This window comes from Balaenoptera physalus (assembly GCF_965194825.1).
Source record: "Balaenoptera physalus genome assembly, chromosome: 19".
In the NCBI taxonomy this organism is placed as follows: domain Eukaryota; kingdom Metazoa; phylum Chordata; class Mammalia; order Artiodactyla; family Balaenopteridae; genus Balaenoptera; species Balaenoptera physalus.
The window spans coordinates 18,159,152-18,177,095 of record NC_138900.1 but is presented as its reverse complement, the minus strand read 5'-3'; the positions used below and the strand labels follow the sequence as shown (position 1 = coordinate 18,177,095).

Below are 17,944 nucleotides of genomic sequence, written 5' to 3'. Positions count from 1 at the left end.
TTACGGACACCATGTCATTAGCGGTGTTTGTCAGAGCTGGCATAGAAGTGTGTTTGGACTCTGAGTGTGGCAATTAAAATCCTTGCCATCCAAGACAGCATATTTTATCATTTAAATAGCATTTTTACATTCTCCTAACATATTTTCCCAGTAACGTTGTTAAATTAGGTGATAAAAGGTTATTTCTTGCTTCTGAAGTTGAAATACGTTACCATTATTCCTTATCTGCCTGGAATTAGAAAAGTTTTGGTATTATATGTTCTGAAGGTTTCATTATCAAAATTTGCCAGACTTTATAAAACAAACAACATTTTTTGGGGGGGAGGCCCTTGTTTTAATCAAAGATGGACAGAAGCTTTGTCTTCTGACGTATTGGAGATTGCTCTCAGCATTTGGTGGAAAGGGAAGTGCCATCTTTTGAAGCGGCCAGGATGTACACTCAGGGCTCAGGGGGGGTCAGAGGGGGTGCCGGCTTACCTTTGATTTGGAGCTGTTACCTAAGCCACCTCCTGACCATCAAGGAAGCCAAAGATGGTCAGGGACTGAGCTTCCCGTCCATCTTGCCCACAGGGAAGCCACAACCAGAGGCTGCATCTCTGGCCAGTGGGGCTGGACTGGAGGCTGCCTGTGTCTGTGTAGCCTCCTCATCCGTCCGTCACCCCTCCAACTACCCACCTGTCCAGTCCTCGCCCAGCATCCATCTCAAATCCCTTCCCTGATTGACATATACACACTACTATACATAAAATAGATAACTAATAAGGACTTACTGTATAGCACGGGGAACTCTACTCAATACTCTGTAATGACCTATATGGAAAAGAATCTAAAAAAGAGTGAATATATGTATATGTGTAACTTTCACTTTGATATACAGCAGAAACTAGCACAATATGGTAAACCAACTATACTCCAATAAAAAACATTTTTTTTTGAAATCCCTTCCCTGGACCTCAACCCATCCATCCACTATCCACTTTCCATCCACACCCCCATCCACCAACCATCTACCGACCATCTATCACCACCCACATGCCATCCTCTTCCCTTCCCACCCAGTATCCTCTGTGCTGTCAGTGTGCCACTCACGTGCCATCTCCCCAACCATCACCTGTGCTGCATCGCGTCTGATGTGGAAGACACCCTCTGTGCACTACATGAGCCTCCCCCCACCCTGATTTCCCCACCCACACCTCCCAGTTAAATGTGCCATGAGCAGCGGCTGGGGCCAATCCCTGGTCACACATCACTTTCCCCCAGTGCCCAGCATCCCTGAGTCACCCCGTCTCATGACCTCCAGCGGGCACACTGTCTTTGATGTGGCATTTAAGGCCATGGGGCTCCTCCGAGAACACATCTCTTTGCCTAGGAAGAGAGTGCCAGAAGAGCTGCTGTGTTCCCGTGGGATCAGCAGACCTCCCCCCAGAACTTGACCCCAGTCCTGCCTCCTCCCATCACCTTTCCCCCAGTTTGATGCCAGGGACAGGATTCATTTTACCAACGAAAAGGCTTGGACTCTCACAGACTTCCGGCCAGAATGGAGCGTCAGCTGGTCTGGTGGGAACTGTCCAGGTTGCTCTGTGGCAGCCCCTCAAGTGTTCGCCCTCCTTGCGTGCCAACTCCAGCCTCTGCCCTGCCTCACAGGGACAGCCATTCCCAGCCATTGGGGGCATGGGTGACAGCCTCTCTGACAGAAGACTTCAGCGAAGGACGGGAGCTCGGGAAGCAGGGCTGTGGGTTTCTTCCTGAGCCCAGGCTGGGGTCCTATCTAAATCCTTGGCCAACCTTGAGGTTGACTTCAGTTCCTCTGAGCTCTGCTCTGCAGGGTGATGTCTCGGGGGAAAGAGATCACTCTCTGTTGACCATCTGAGTGAGAAATGCCAGCCCAGGGGTACCTGTCTGCAGCCCGATTGGCCCTCATCCTTCCCAGAAGCTCAGCCCTGCAGAGCCATTCTAGCCTGGGCCATCCAGGTCCTCCCCCGACCCAAGACAAGGCTGCAGACTGGCAAATAGCCCCAGTGTGCTCCGGAAGCTGTCCAGTGCACAGAGGAACGGCATACATGGGCTCCTGGGCCCTGACCTCAGCTGGCTTGTGCCCTCAGTCGGGGATGCAGCAGGGGAGACAGTGGTTGAAAGCTGGAAATGATATTCTCAGGATGTCCACCACCCGTGAGCCTCCTCCAGCGCCCAGAATAGTGCCTTCCTGCGGATTTCCAGCTCTTCTGAAACCCCTGCCATCTCCAACCACAAACTCTCACAAAAACCTCAGGCATTCACGCATCCCTCTGCCTGATGCCACGTGTGTCCTGGGCACTCCCTGCCCCACATGAGCTATCACACAGCAGCCCCTCGTTCTGTAATCACCTCCCTAACGAACAGAAAACACTCTAGTCGCCGTTGTAAACATCCCTGGTGTGATTTATTGCCATCATCACAATATTTTGTTTGGAGCTGTAAACCTCCAGACATAAATCAAGTCATTAGAAGGAATGATGTTTAATCCTGCAGAAGAAGCCTCAGTGGGCTGCGCTGCTCTCACCCAGCCAGAGAACCATTCATTCTAGAGAGGATGGCCCCAAACACACCCACGTGGGCAGCCCCTCAGCTCCACCGCACACAGGCATAGAAGGACAAGGCACGAGCCAGGTTGCTTTTGTTTTGTGGGATTGCACATTCTCAACTGCAAAGAGGTGCCCAAAACGCACGCCCAGTAATCCAGACAGGAGTCTTAATTCCGAAGGTAATGCACACAGCCGGGAGGGGCTGCATCTGTGCCTGTGATCCGTGCTCGTGTCCTGAGAGCAGCTGCTGGTTGGACTTCAAAGGAAGCAGAAAGACAGCTCAGAATATCTTCTTCAGCTTTCTGTTCACAGTGGCCCTCGCCACCCTGTGAGCAGCTATCACACAGGGACCACGTTCTATTTGCAAAGCGGGCGGGTCTAACTTCCAGAGCTTTGCTGCCAATGTGCAGGCCAAGGCTAAGAGGAGAACTGAGCCTTGAAGGGAACGTTCGGGGACCTCAGACAGTGCCTGCCAGGAACCCAGCAGCCCCCGTGCCCCACCCAGGCAGTTCCCTGTGAAGGGTGCCTCTCAGAGTTAAGGTGACATCCCCAAAATGCTGCTGACCAGAGGGGCACTGGGGTCTCTGCTGCTTTGGCAAATTCTAAGTACACATGACAATTGTGAAAATGCTGGATGATATTTCCAGTGTGTAGTTCTACTTAATATTCTTGTGCTCAGAGCTAAGAGGGTATTGTTATGCAGTGTTATGTTGGCTCGTGTTTCAAGGATGTTGGAAGTTTGGGCTGGGCTGTGTCTAGACACTGTTTCCAGCTTCTATCTGCAGGCCTTACTCGAGTCTTGGGTCTCTGGTTCAAGATGAACAAACCCAGGGTGTTGTCTTCCCCCAGTGGCTCCTCCCTCCCCCTGGACCCACCCCCCAGACAGCATTATGCGGGGCACCCCAGACACTTCCCTCGTCCTCACCCCTCATACCCCTGACTCACCAAGCCCTCCAGCCCTCCCACCTGGCGATTCTCCAGAATCTACCCTCCCCTTTCATCTCCCTGCCCTGCGTGAGTTCAGGCCCAGCATTGCTCATCTACATTAGGGTTTAAGAATCCCGATCAGTTTTTCCTCTTCCTTTAGGCCTTCGGTTTCTGCAGGCCATTCCCCAGTCGCCTCCAGAAAGACCTTTGAACATGCAGCCCGCAGGGCCCCTCTGCCCTCCTCTTTTTTCTCAGTCCTGCAGTCAGTGCGCCAGGATTGGTTACCTTTCATGAGCTGGGGGCTGGGGACACAGGGCCTGTGGGTCTTTGCATGATTGCGTGATGTGGGTGTAGAGCCCAGCTCCAGCACGCTGTGATGGAGCAGTGGGAGGACAGGTTTTTCTGTGCTCCCCAGGATGGCTGGGGATGCCATGGTCAGCCCCCAGCCAGCCAGGTCCACTGCTGGCTGGACCCCAGGGTGATGAGCTGGGCAGAGCCAAGAGCTGGCCAGACAGAAGGGAGAGTGAGTGGGTCTTAGCCAGATGTCCAGGGAAGGTGGCGTCTCCACAGCCAGCCGCTGCCAAGGCCAGGATTAATGCCTTACCTCTTGGAGGACCCGGCCAAATCCTCAGGCCGAAGACTTCCTGAGCTGCTGGTGGCCCGGTCCTTGGCTGGACCGACTCCACTTTCAAGGCCCTGCCTTGGGGTTAGGGTTAGCTGTGGACTGCAGCTCTCCAGACCCATGGCAGAGAACAGCTGGGTTGACTGCCAGGGCCCCCTGCCTCGCCCTTGCCATCTGTGAGTCACCAGGGGCTCAGTTCTGCTCAGGGGCACACAGGATGATCCCTGAAATGCCACTGCCCCTCGGGGAGGCGGGGGGGTCCCGATGGTGCTGGAGGAGACACTGGAGAGAGGATGGGCCTGGGAGGTGCTGGAGTCGGGCCAGGGGCCCCTCCGGGCACGATCAGTGGACAGCGTGACTGCCGATGCGTGGCCATCTGGGGCGGCCCTCTGAGGACCCGCGCATCCACCCCTGGGCCCCTGGGCGGCCCTTTGCAGTCTCAACTGCAGGAGCCCGACTCCCGCCCGGGAACCTGGGCTGCCTCCCTCACCGAGCGGCCCCTGCAGCAGGTGGGGGGCCCTTCGAGGACGCACCAGCTAGGACGGGTTCACTGTTGCGGCTCTTCAGGGTATCACAGGCAGCAGCTGTGATGGGTCTGACAGCCACAGGCCAGCTCAGTAATTGATGCCGCGGCCGGAACGTCACATCCTTAAGCCGGCTTGAGCCGGCCCGATCATTATCTTGTGGCCAGGCCATCGCGGTAATGAGGCTGCCCCGTCGGCGGCCTCTGATGGCCTGACTCGGCTCCGGCGAAGGAGAGTCTGTCACAGGCCTGGGCCAGTCGGTGTTGTTGGAATTTTCCCTGCAAACAGGCAGCCCCTCAGTGGGGCCATCTCAGCCTCAGGCTCCAGAATGACTCACCGTTTGTATTTTCTGGCAACCCCCAGCAGGATCTCCAAGCCAAATTAGGCCCCTTCCTGCAGAGCTGGCTGGAGACCAGTCACCAGGGGCCCCTGACAGCCAAACAGGAGGAACGTTACATCCATCCCATTTAACCTGGCCACAGCGACTCAAGAGCCGGAGCCGTGGCTCCCCGTGGGCTGTGGACAAAGGCAGGACTCAGGCCAGGCCTACTGCCTGTGCTTCAGGTAATTGGCTGCGTCTGCCCTGCTTTCTGTCCTCTGGAAAGTGCTGATCCCACACCATCACCGACCCCAGAGAGCCACAGGCCATGGAATGCGTCCCAGCTCATACACCTGCCCCCCATCGTCCCTCCTTCAGCTGCCCTCTGGACATCTGCACTTGGGAGACCCGTAGGCATCTCAGACTCAATGAGGATCTGCCCCCCTTCACAGGAAGTGCCACCAGCACACCCCTGCTGCTCAAGCCGGAAGCCAGGATCCCTGACTCCGCTCCCAGTCAGTCCCCAGGTCCTGCTGACCCAGGGGCCCACTGGTACTAATCCACAAGGGCCCAACTCCACATTTACATCAGTAGCTTGGCATCTGCCATGGTAGGAGTACCTACACGACGGAAATCAGCAAACACTACAAGTTAGGCTGCTCCCCCACCCCGCCGCCCACGGAGCCAGTTGTTAAACATTTACCAGCACACCTCCTACTGCCGACTGTTCCTCCTGAAATATTCTTCACACGTTTCCCCACTTCCTACCGTCATCACCTGGGGCCAGGCCTCAGACCTGTCCTGCGCAGACAATGGCAACATCCGCGGACCAGCCTTTCTGCTCTGGCTTCAGCTCTTCCTCTCAGAATCACTCAAATTCAAAATAACTCGCAGCTTAAAGCCCTCCTAGGCTCCCCGTGGGGCCTTAGGAGAGAAGTTAAGGATCTGCTACCTTGGCCGGGACCAGACGGCCCCTTTCTTGCTGGTCCTCCCTGCAACCACCATGGTCCTGCCATTTCTGGAGACCCTTCAGTCTCTGCATCTCTGCATCCCATGAGCCCTGCTGTCATGGTCAAGGCCATCGACCTCTGCCAGGAATGCCCTCATTACCTTCAGGTGTCAATTAATTGTCACTGCCTAAGGGAGACCTCACCTGATGCCCTGGACTTGCTGGCGTCCCCCACCACTTGCCGCCTGCCACGTCCTCCGTGACTGCCATCACACGTGGAACCACTGTTCAGCGCCTCACCTCCTGTAAACTCCATGAGGGCAGGGCCACGACTGTCCCGTTCATGGCCAAGACGCCGTCACTGGTGCCTAAGACACTGCCTGACACGTACAGTGCTCAGTCAGTGTGGAGTGAATGGACAGACGGTGGTGGCCTGCCTGACTGTGTTCTGCCACCAGCTCCCACGCTGCAGGTGCCGCCGGGGGGCACCGTGACTTTGCCGGCGAGGGTCACGAACTTGGTTCTTTCTCATCTGCAGCAGCATTCACTAGCTCCTGCTTATCCTTCCAGGCCTATGTGTGCTGAAGGAATACACAAAGGGAAGGAAAGGCATGGCTTGCTCTAAAGTATGTGCCACGTGCTCTCAGAAACCGTACATGGACGTGAACATAGCCTCCCCGCCCAGCGCAGGCCGCAGCACACAGCAGGAAGCGTGCGTGTGTGCGGCACAGAGATGTGGTGTGATGCGTCCCCTTGGCACACATGGTGTAGCAGCACGACGTACCAGGTCCTGTTCCAGGCAACGTGCCTATGTGAGGGCACAGAGCAGTGCATGGCACGTGCGCTGGGGCCACACACACACCCTGAACATGGTGGAGTCACCCCCAGGCTCTGACACAGGAGAGCCTCGAAGTGGGAGCTGGGGACCCCTCCCCTGTGGACAGGCGGGCACACGGAGGATGCCCAGGGACCCCCCACCCCCACCCAACCAAGTGATGGGCAGATGGGTAGGGGTGGAGCGGCAGGACAGCTGTTGGCTTTGCAGACCCTCTAACTGGCGGGCTGGTTGACTGACGGGCAGCTCCAGCGCTCCACTCTGACAGCTCCAAGGGAATTCACGGCCAAGGCTGAGCGGACAAGGAACTACCCAGTTGAAATGTGGATCCTAATCTCAGAGGCGAGGGAATGGAATCGCTAAACAAAACAAGTAGCGGGCCGAGCTGTCAGGTGCCCATCAGGCCAAGACGGGAAGATTCCCGCTTCCCTCCCCCGCAGACAGGTCCCAGAGGTCCTGCGATCGTGCGGGAGCTGGGCTCAGGGAAACTCAGCCGGGGCGAAGGTGTCCATTTGATGGGAATACCAGCGGCCGGTGGCTTCTAGCCTGTGTGCTCTCCCTATGCCCACCACTGTGCATCGTTTCCTTTACACCTTTGTGGAACTGGGAGAGGGGTATTTTTATCCCATCTTCCTGGCGAGGAGACCAAAGTTGAGTGAGGTTAAGGTCACACAGCAGTGTTCTCGTTTTCTTTTTTCCTTCTTTTTAAATATGCTGACCCCTTGTTAAAAGCTGTGACTCAGAGTGGAGTCTCTAGGTTAAGGGAGAGGAAGCCCTTGCTCTGGTCTGGGGCCAAAGGTGACCCCACTGTGACTTTGGTTGTCTCAGAGCAACTTGAAGAAGTTCTCCCCACTCCCCAGAGGCTGAGGCAAGAGGACAGAGCCCTGCAGGGCCACCTGCTGTCCCACCCAGGACCATGTGTGGCCTGACCCCCGCCTTTCCCCAAGGTCCACACTGACTACAGAGCCACCTTTTGGTTCCAGGAGCAGCCGGCACCTTTGTCTGGGGCCCCCTGCTGCCTGGAGCCCCATTTGCCTGCCCTGGGCCCTGGGGGCAGCAGAGGTGGCATGGCTGTCAGCTGAGGCCCTAGCAGAGAATTTAATGAGTTGAATTTTCCAGTGAACACAAGTGAGAATTTAAGGCCCTTTGGTGAGGCTTCTTCCATCTGAATTCTGTGCCTTGAGTCCAGGCTGCCCTCTAATTGCTGAGTTTTGCATCAAATCTGCATAAATTAACAATCTGCCCAGACGAAGGGAGCAGCTCACAATGAGGCAGACAGAGGCCAAGGGGGCGGTCAGGAGGGCTTGCCCCTCAGAAGGGCAGAGCATGAGCTGGTGGGAGAAGAGCCAGAGGAGATACAGCCACTGCGAGGACCCAGGAGCAGGCCCTGGCCAGGTGGCCCCCAGGTGGCAATGGGAGGGAGCCAGCTGGATGTGTCCTAGTTCCGACCACACAGACCCCACACAGCCGGGGTGGGGTGGACAAACCCTCAGCCGGCGCAGCTCCTGTCTGCATCCGGCTACTCGGCTGGCACCTGCCACCCAGACACACAGACGCTTCTCAGGCTACCAGGCCGAGCCGGAGAAGCGCAGCCGGAACCCTGGGCTGCACAGAGAAGCCCAGCACCCGTCCCCCTCTCCAGGGCCAGCTCAGTCCAGGAAGCCTCGGCTTTTTCACAAGCGTTTACTGAGCTCCTGCTGTGTGCCAGACCTTGTGCCAGACTCTGTCTGACACAGTTTCTGCCCCAAGAACACGGAGAACTAACACAATCCTTCGTTACTAATTGGACCACCCAACCCAGCAAGGGAAGTGTTTTCTCACCTCCTCCAGGCTATTCCTGCCCAGTGCTCTTAAAGCCCTCTGAAGTCGCTTCCCCCCTGTTATGAATTGAATTGTGCCCCCTCCAAATAGGTTGAAGTCTCAGCCTCTAGTACCTGTGAATGTGACCATATTATAGGCTCTTTGCAGATGTCATCAAGATGAGGTCATTAGGGTGGGCCCTAATTCAAAACGACCAGAGGAGAAGGGACAGGTACTTAAGACAGCCACGTGAAGACAGAGGCAGAGGTTGGATCTAAATTGCCACAGCCAAGGAACATCTGGGGCAGCCAGAAGCTAGACGAGGCAAGGAAGGACCCTCCCCTTGAGGCTCCAGAGGGAGCAGGGCCCTGCTGACGCCTTCATTTCAGACATCTGGCCTCCAGAACTGTGAGAGAATAAATTTTTGTTATTTTTACACCAGCCCGTTTTGTGGTACTCTGTTACAGCAGCCCTAGGAAACTACTACACCCTCTGTGAGGGTTAAGTTTATATGTCAGCTTGACTAGGCTGTGGTGCCCAGATGTATGGTCAAACACCAGTCTAGATGTTACTGTGAAGGTATTTTTTAGATGTGATTACCTTTATTTTTTTATTTTTTGATGTGGACCCTTTTTAAAAGTCTTTATTGAATTTTTGTTACAATATTGCTTCTGTTTTATGTTTTTGGTTTCTTGGCCCCGAGGCATGTGGGATCTTAGCTCCCCGACCAGGGATGAAACCCGCACCACCCCCTGTGTCGGAAGGTGAAGTCTTTAACCACTGGACCGCCAGGGAAGTCCCTAGATATGATTACTTTTGAATCAATAGACTTTGAGTAAAGAGATTGCCCTCCATAATGTGGGTGGGCCTCATCCAATCAGTGGAAGGCCTTAGGAGAAGAGAAGGAAAGAATTCTGCCTCCAGACGGCCCTCAGACCCGAGCTGCACCATCAGTTCTTCCCTGGGTCTCTAGGACGTGGCCTGCCCTGCAGATTTCACCCATCCTCCACAACTGCAAGAGCCAATTGCTTAAACTAAACCCTCCTCCACATATATATATCCTATTGGTGGTTTCTCTGGGGGACCCTCATTCAGAAACCTTTCAGACTCCCTGCAGAGTGGGGCCTCGCAGCTCCCTCAGGGTCTCTCCCCTGACCCGAGCAGCCAGCACATGCACCCTGGCTGCCGTTTCTCCTGCCAGCATCCCAGCCTCACACCTTGTAGCTCATCACCGCTTGCGTGAGGTCTTGCACACTGGCCAGCCAGGCAGGGCTGCCCCAGGGCATGAAGGCCTTTCTCCCAGAACACATAGTAGGTACAGGATCAACTTCTTTCTAATTGGGATATGGAAACAGCAGAGCAGGGCAACGGTGTTCATCCCACCAGATGCAACTGCCAGGGAGTCTGGGGTGGGACCGATGCTTGGAGGCAGGATCTCGCACGTGGGGCAACCGAGGTGCAGTGGGGGACTTGCCTTTGGTGTCTCTCCTGGCTCCGCCCAGCCTGAAACCCCTGGAGTTTCCTGGCCTGATGGGCAGCATAAGTGAACATGTGGGTGGACAGCACAGATGGGTGTGGGGATGTCCATCATGCAGACTCAGCCGCCGGAAGAGCCAGGCTGTGGAAAAGGAGCCAAGGAGACCCAGCTCAATGCAGGAAACTCTGGGGAATCCAAGGACCACGAGTCTGAAACTGCGGACAGGGCGGGGACTTCGCACTTGCACTCATAGCCTGTGGCCCCTCCTGGCCCCTCCAGTTCTCTCCCATCTCTGTCCCTCTTTGTGGCTCTGACTCCTTCAGGACAGCCGTGCCTTCCCCAAGGCTGCAGTGTTTAGAGTGACAGGACCCTCCCCCCTGCCCATCAGGGCCCAGGGCTGGGATTTGAGCAGCCAGAACAGCAGTCACTCTCCTCAAATGACCAGCCTGGGGCTATAGGGGGTCAAGGGCTCATGAGGCAGCCCTTTCTAGGCACTTGAGTCCTGTTTTGACCCACGTCAGTGTCACCTGTCTACACAGCCAGACCAAAAGGCTGGTCCCCAGCCCCCACCCCCCGTGGGTCCTGGGCATCCAGGATTGGGACTTCTGAACTGAACCCAGCAGGTTTCCCTCCTGTGATTCAGAGAGGAGTGGTGGGCTAGGGACCGTCCTCCCCAACAGCCCACGTGCCAGTGACCCCCCTCCCCAGCTCTGCTGCAGACCCAGGCTGCATGGCCTAATTATAGGGCTGGCCTCTCACTCTCATCAGTCCCTGCATCCCCTTGGCAGGCAGCCAGGAAGCTTCTTCAGCCAACGGAGGGCTCACAGTGTGGAGCGCACTTGGCAGCCCCAATAGCTCACACCGTGTTTACTCTCACCGCTGCTCACTGCTATCGTACTGCATGTGCTTCAACCACTCTGCGAATCTCCTCTGTCCAGAAAGAGAAAGTGGTCATTTATTTCTTTCCGTACAGGGGGATAGGGCTCCCTTACAGGTTATTAATATTACGCTGAAGGGAGAGGACAGGTGACTCAGACTCTGAAAGCAGAGGGTGTACATGACTGGCCTTGGGGGTTCCTGCAGCAGGGTAGGCGTGAGGGAGACAGGTGAGGTGAGACGCAGCATGGTGACATTGGATGGAAGAGAAGGCTGGGGGCATATGGCTTTTATCTACCTCTTAGACTTATTTGGGGGCTGGGCAGGTGGTGTTATGTTGAGGCCAAGTCCCCCATGGCAAGGGTTCCGGGGGCTCCTGGTGACAATACCTTCCTGGTGGTGCAGCAGAGGCAGGGCCCTTCCCGGGCTGCTCCCTGGAGCTGTCCAGGGTCCTGAAGTGCAGCTCTCTGGGGAATGTGCAGGCCCCAGGCTCAAGATGCCCAAGGCTCCTCCTGGCCGGCACATGCTCAGAGCTGGGGGTGGTCTTTGCTTCAGCCTTTATCTGAACAGTGTGTGAAAGAGCAGCTTCCTCCAAGAAAAAAGTAAGGACACTGGGACCCTGGCCAGCGGGGCCATTTCCGGCCATTTCTGTTACATTTCCTTCCTTAAGTTTCTTTATTCCAAAGTGGCCATGTGAGATAGGCTCACAGTCTGCAAACAAGCTGTCATACGTTTAAGGGTCACGAACATGCAACTTGTGGCAAACTCAGGCTCCACATAAGATCTGTTGTTGGGTTTTCCACAAGATAATTGTTTTTTTCCAAAGGGGACAATTGCAACCAGGTTGGCTTTGTTGGGCAAAAGTGGCCAAGAGCTCAGGAGACTCACCCAGCCCTGGGCTCTGTCCAGCAAGGACTTTCTCTCCAGGCTGGGCTCAGAGCTCTGGCCTGAACTGTCTTGGAAACCCTTCAGCCTCAGAGCCCTCCTGTGCAGTCTGCACAGATAAAAATGGGTCAGACCTCACAGCCCACCACCCTCCAGGCTGAGGGGATAGACCTGGTAGGAGGTCACAGCCGCAGGGGCTGTGACTCTGTAGGCATATCCTCATCTGACTTCACCTGCTGGCAAGATGCCTTTTGTAAGTGGCTCCTCAACCCCATTCTCGGCCAAATCTGGCGCGACTCATTTGCTCCAGAAAAGGAATATAAATAAGCACCATCGCACCTTGACAAGTTGACAGGATTGACAAGCAGAGTAAATTCCTGTGTCTGAGGCTCTGAGGAGGAAAGGTGATTTAGCAGAGCCAGCTGCCTTCAGAAAATAATTAAGGAAACCCGGCAGCATGAAGGAAAACTGAGTGTGCAGAGGGTCCCTTCTGGTGAAGGGATCTGTGATCATTGGCTGCAAGAGGGAACTTGCACGTATCAGAGGGAAATGAGCTCAGGAAGCTCATGCTGGGGACTGCCACCTGAAGAGATGTGGAAGGGCGCAGGGAAGGGGGGGGCGGCAGAGGGAAGGAGGCTCTGGGCTGAGAGGGGGACCCTTTGAGGGGCTTAATTCTAAGAGGCTCCTGCCTCAAGGTCAGGCACCCGCTGCTCACACCCCACCCCCTGAGGGGTGCAGCCAGTTCTACAGGGAGCTTCCCCCTCTCCATGGAAGAGTCTGGAAGGCCTGTTTCAGGGCTCAGCCACATGCACACACACATAATGCACATAAGCTGGGGGATGCCCAGGAAGGTGTGGACACTCTGCCCTTTGCCCAAGGAAGGGTCATCCTCTGGGCAAAGAGGTCAAAGAATAGTATTGCAGAGAAGAAAGATGCAACATAAGTTGTGCCTTCACCTCCAGCTGTCTTGGGACTCGGAAAAGGTCCAGGCAGGCTCGGGGAATTTAGGTTTTCCAGCCCAGGGGTGACCTCACGTTCCCCCACTCTCACTTGCAGATGAATGAAGGAGAATTGTGGGCACATCCTCAGACTGACCTGTATAAGGCCAGGGTCATAGCAGTGGCTGAACCTGTAAAAATGGACCTCACAAGGAATCAGCGGAGTCCCTGGGTCAGGGACAGAGGACCTGGATGTCCCCTCGCCAGCTGGGCTCCAGCCACTGGACCTCTGCCGTGTACACAGAGACAGCAGGGGAAGTGCCTTCAGAACAATCCCCACCCCCAACAGCAGCCAGAACTCAGTCAGGTGTGGTCAACATGGCGCCCCATTGTGCCAGCTGGAAGTTGGAGCTTTCCGCTTGTTTAAAGGATGGCCGGTTCTGACTGTGACTGTGGCTTTTGGCAAAGCCTCAGAGCAGAAATGTCCGCTCACATGGCACAGGCGCAGGAAGCACCCCGATGCCTCAGAGGCCAGGCTGGGATGGGGAAGGAGGCCAAGACTCCTAAATAGGCTCCCCCAAAGGAAATCCTCTCGTTCTCGTAGGACCTCCCCTGAAAAGGACCAAACTGGGACCAAACGGAGCAAAGCAAAATCCTCTCCTCTGGTCAAAGATTCGACTCCCCAGAGCTTATCCTGAGCGGCCCCCCCGCCCCAGCGCAGGCAAAGCACCTCCTTGGTGGGCAGAGCGAACAGTCTGGAGTGTGGCCAGTGATGCGCTAATCTCTCTCCATCTGCCCCTAGTCGCCAATAAAGGCTCACCAGGCAATCAATCACTGTGCTGGCCTCTCTTCAGCCCTTTGGAGGAAAGCAGGGTGAGCAGGATGAAGCCAGCTCACCCCGGAGCCCCAAGACCAGCTGAGATGGCCAAAATCGCAAAGCAGATGCCGAGGTGAAGGAACTTTCTGGAGCCAGTGGGCAGGCCCAAGTCGGAGGGGAAAGAGTGTGTTGCACTCCCAGGCCTGTGTGCCGAGGTATGGGTACAAGTGTGTCATCTTCAAGCACAGAAAGGCTAGAGCTAGGACAGGGTACGAAGAGAAGACGGACAGATCTTCCCGAAGGGCCCTTCCCCATGACTTAATGAAAGTGTGAGGTGGGGGCAGGCTGTGAGGTTCCTGGCGGCTCCACTGGGCAGGTATGTGGGCACCCTTGGGCAGGGCGCCTTCTGGACCCTCCTGATGGTCACATCAGGAGGTGGGACACCCAGAAGTGAGCATCAGCTGGGAGCCAGTGGGACCAAGTCTCTGCTGCACTCCCACTCTCTGCATGGGTAGGAGAGTGGAGGGGCACTTGCACCGTGCCATGCCTCTCCTCCCACCCACCCTGAACTGCCTTTTCCAGCCCAGGCACCCACAGTCAAGAGCCTGTAAGCAGGTCCCTGTGGACCACATGATACTTCCACTGCTAATACTATCCTCTCTGTTTGCTTTTCAGGAATAAAGTTCAACATCAGGCCACAGGAGCCCCACAGCGTGAGTTCTGAGAGTCTGATGAATCTCAGCATGGGCAACCTGGGGAAAGTTGGGGAGGGCAGGGAAGAAAACTCAGAGCTCACAGTAAATCCATTCTTGCAAAGGAAAATGTGTCCTGTCTTTCCGAGGAGCCTTGGGAACAAAGCCTGGGACCTTGGACCCATGAATTTCCCTTTCCCGTTGGAGGGCGGCTTTGGCCTGTGCTGACAGAAGCTTTACCTCTGAGCCTGGCTCCTCCAGGCCACCAGCTCCCCCTGCCCCTCGTCACCAGGAGGCTATTCCTGGGAGACCTGCGCCATCTTGTGGCCTAAATGACACTTGCACCTCACACCACGGCCTCTTGAGGGGAGAGCGGATTGTGGGGGCTGTTATGGGGGCTCAGACCAAAGGGGTCGCGTCCTGCAGGGCCAGCCTGTCCCCCTCCCCCTCACCTGGGAAAAAAAGCGGTCTACAGAGGGGTCAGGGACCCCGGCCGTGGTGAGGGCCGGACCTGTGTGACCCTCAGTGCCAGCTGACCTGTCCACCCTGCTAACCAGTTCTCTTCTTGCCCCAGGACCTCCCATCAGGCAGTTCCCAGGATGGTGACTTTAAGGCGCCCACAGAGAGGGTCACCCGAGACTTGCCCAGCCGGGCCCCGAGGGGCCTGAACCTACAGGTGTCCCAGCAGCCTCAAGCCCACCTAAATGTGGGGGCCCGTCTGCGACCCCGGCAGCGCCGCCGGCGACTGCTTATCAAGAAAATGCCAGCTGCGGGGGCCATCCCGGCCAACAGCTCGGCTGGTACGTTCGTCCGGCCAGCACCCCGGGCCCTGGACGGCCGCTGGGTCAGCCTGCACCAGAGCCAGCAGGAGCGCAAGCGGGTGATGCGGGAGGCGTGCGCCAAGTACAGGGCGAGCAGCAGCCGCAGGGCGGTCACGCCCCGCCACGTGTCCCGCATCTTCGTGGAGGACCGCCACCGCGTGCTGTACTGCGAGGTGCCCAAGGCAGGCTGCTCCAACTGGAAGCGGGTGCTCATGGTGCTGGCCGGGCTGGCCTCGTCCACCACCGACATCCAGCACAACACCGTCCACTACGGCAGCGCCCTCAAGCGGCTGGACACCTTCGACCGCCAGGGCATCCTTCACCGCCTCAGCACCTACACCAAGATGCTCTTCGTCCGCGAGCCCTTCGAGAGGCTGGTCTCTGCCTTCCGCGACAAGTTTGAGCACCCCAATAGCTACTATCACCCCGTCTTCGGCAAGGCCATCCTGGCCCGATACCGGGCCAACGCCTCTCGGGAGGCCCTGCGGACGGGCTCCGGCGTGCGGTTCCCCGAGTTCATCCAGTATCTACTGGACGTGCACCGGCCCGTGGGTATGGACATCCACTGGGACCACGTCAGCCGGCTGTGCAGCCCCTGCCTCGTCGACTATGACTTTGTGGGCAAGTTTGAGAGCATGGAGGACGACGCCAACTTCTTCCTGAGCCTCATCCGCGCGCCGCGGAACCTGACCTTCCCGCGGTTCAAGGACCGGCACTCGCAGGAGGCGCGGACCACCGCGCAGATCGCCCACCAGTACTTCGCGCAGCTCTCCACCCTGCAGCGGCAGCGCACCTACGACTTCTACTATATGGACTACCTGATGTTCAACTACTCCAAGCCCTTCGCAGACCTGTACTGAGGGGCGGGGCCAACTGGCCGTGGGCGGCCCAGCCCCACCCACTCGCCTGTCCGCAGGGGCACCCCACGCCCCATGGCTTCTCACCTGGCAGCTGAGATGCACCCAGAGCAACAGGGCTCTGAGGAGGCGAGGAGCCGTGCCTGCTGGGTGGTGCAGGCCCTTCAGGGGGGAAAAGAGGCCCAGGCCTTGGATGGGGACCCTGGCCTCTGTCCCATACCCGCTTCCATACTCCTCAAATAAGGAAGATGCTGGGGGGTGAGCTGGACACCCCAGGAGTCCCAGCTGCCCATACCCAGCTCTACCAAGAGTCAGGATGACCAGGGAAGTCTGAGGCCCAGAGGACAAAGGCCCCAGCTGTAAGGGATTTCCCGCATCCCTTAGCCATTGCCTTGTACCAAACCACAGGGTTTGCAGCTTTTCTATGACCCGGGGGGAGGTTCCCTTGGAATGAGGTTCCAAATAAAGCACATGGTTTCCAGAGCAGCCGTGTCCATACTCTGTGCGTGGGTGGGGAAACACAGGGGCCCTTCCCCGTGCTTTCTGGGGCTCCTTCTCTCTCCTGAGGACAGCCTGAGCCCCGCGCCTGCAGACCCTGCCCAGGGGAGCCCAGGGCACGAGCACAAGAAGCAGAGGACCCAGCAGCTCACTTTCAGGGTGCCAGCAGCATCTCGCCTCAGGCTCCCAAGGCCACGTCTCCATCAGTAGGGTCCTCCTGTCTTGGTACCGGCCCGTTCATCCCCGAAGAAGATAGACCTGTCCCCGTGGAGGACCATCTCGGTCCCTTTTTGTCAGTGCACTTTGTGGGGGGCCCTCTGGGGACTGCCAGAGCAGTGACAAGCTCTCTGGGCAAGCTGCTATTTGGGGGCTGCCCCTGGGGTCAATGGGACACTGCACATGGGTCTCAGGGGGTGTGGCATTTCCAGGCAGGGAGTGATGCCATCCTTGGCTTTCTGAACCCTGGGATAAGCAGGGCTTTGGCCGAAAGATGTCATCTGCAGCCCCCCTGACCTGGCCTTGACCCCTGACTGCATTCCCTGACAGAACCACTTCAATGCTCCCAGGATTGCCTGCCCCCATGTGAACCAGCTCTGGGGCAGGAGGAGGAGGAGCTATAGAGGAAACTTCTCCTCCAAACGCATACACTTTCACACGCAGAGATGGTCTGAAGTTGTCAAAAGGCAGGGTGATTCTTGAAAGGTCTCAGAGAAAGTGTTTGTGGGAGCTTTGAGTTTGGGTACGACTGTGGCTGTCTTGGGGTCTTGTCTGCAATGGGAAGTGCTGCGTGGCTGTTTTTAGGGGCTGTCTGTCTGTCTGCCACTGTTGGGTCTCCTCTCTCTGTCAGCCCGTCTGCCCGCAGTCTGCCGCATGCCCTCCTGAATCTTTCTGTGGCCTTTCTCTCCCCAGAGCTTGCTCTCCGTCTGCTCCCACTTGCTAAGCGAGATGCTGCCAGACCCTGAGGGGGCGCTGCTGCTCCCCAGGGTGGGACATCCCAGCCAGCTTCACACTAGCATGAGCGGCTCCATCTTTCTTTCTGGGCTCTGGAAAGGTGTAAAGGCAGAACAAGGGGCTTGAGGCTGCCAACTGTCTGCTCAGGGCCACGTGTATCCAAGAAGCCTGAGCAGGGCGAGGCCTCCGCTCGGGTTCCAGCTGAAAGTGGCCTGGGCCATCGGACAGAAGGAACCCAGAGGGGCAGGGAGGAGGCTGGGGTCAGGGCCTAAGGGATTCACAGGTGTGGAAGGCAGGAAGGCAGATGGTGAGAGGCTCAGAGACACCTCAACACCTCAGCCAGGGCCAGGTCAATGTGAGAGGAGGCGGGGGGGTGCCTGGCTGACCATGACCCAGAAACAGCCGCCCCTGGGCTGCGGTGCTCACAAAGTGAGGTGGAATTCCTAATGCAGAAACAGTGCCTCTGGTCAAGGATGCATTTGGCGAAGACTGTGGCAGCGTCACTGGTCTTCTACTCAGCAAGAAGACACCCAGAAGCCCGGCTGGGGCAGCCTGCAGGGCACCTTCACCCACTGCTGCTGCTTGGAGGCGATCA

General features: G+C 57.0%; 1 protein-coding gene across 2 annotated transcripts in view; it reads left to right on the top strand.

Annotated features, from left to right (window-relative positions):
* CHST8 (carbohydrate sulfotransferase 8) overlaps positions 1–16,383 on the top strand; it is a 124,062-nt gene extending 107,679 nt beyond the window's left edge. For both annotated transcript variants that reach the window (XM_082437582.1, XM_082437583.1), the window contains exons 3-4: positions 14,206–14,243; positions 14,797–16,383. In XM_082437582.1, the coding sequence (XP_082293708.1) occupies positions 14,206–14,243; positions 14,797–15,903 (1,145 nt within the window). In that variant the 3' untranslated portion in view covers positions 15,904–16,383. The remainder of the gene's footprint in view (positions 1–14,205; positions 14,244–14,796) is intronic.
* Positions 16,384–17,944: the final 1,561 nt, after the last annotated feature.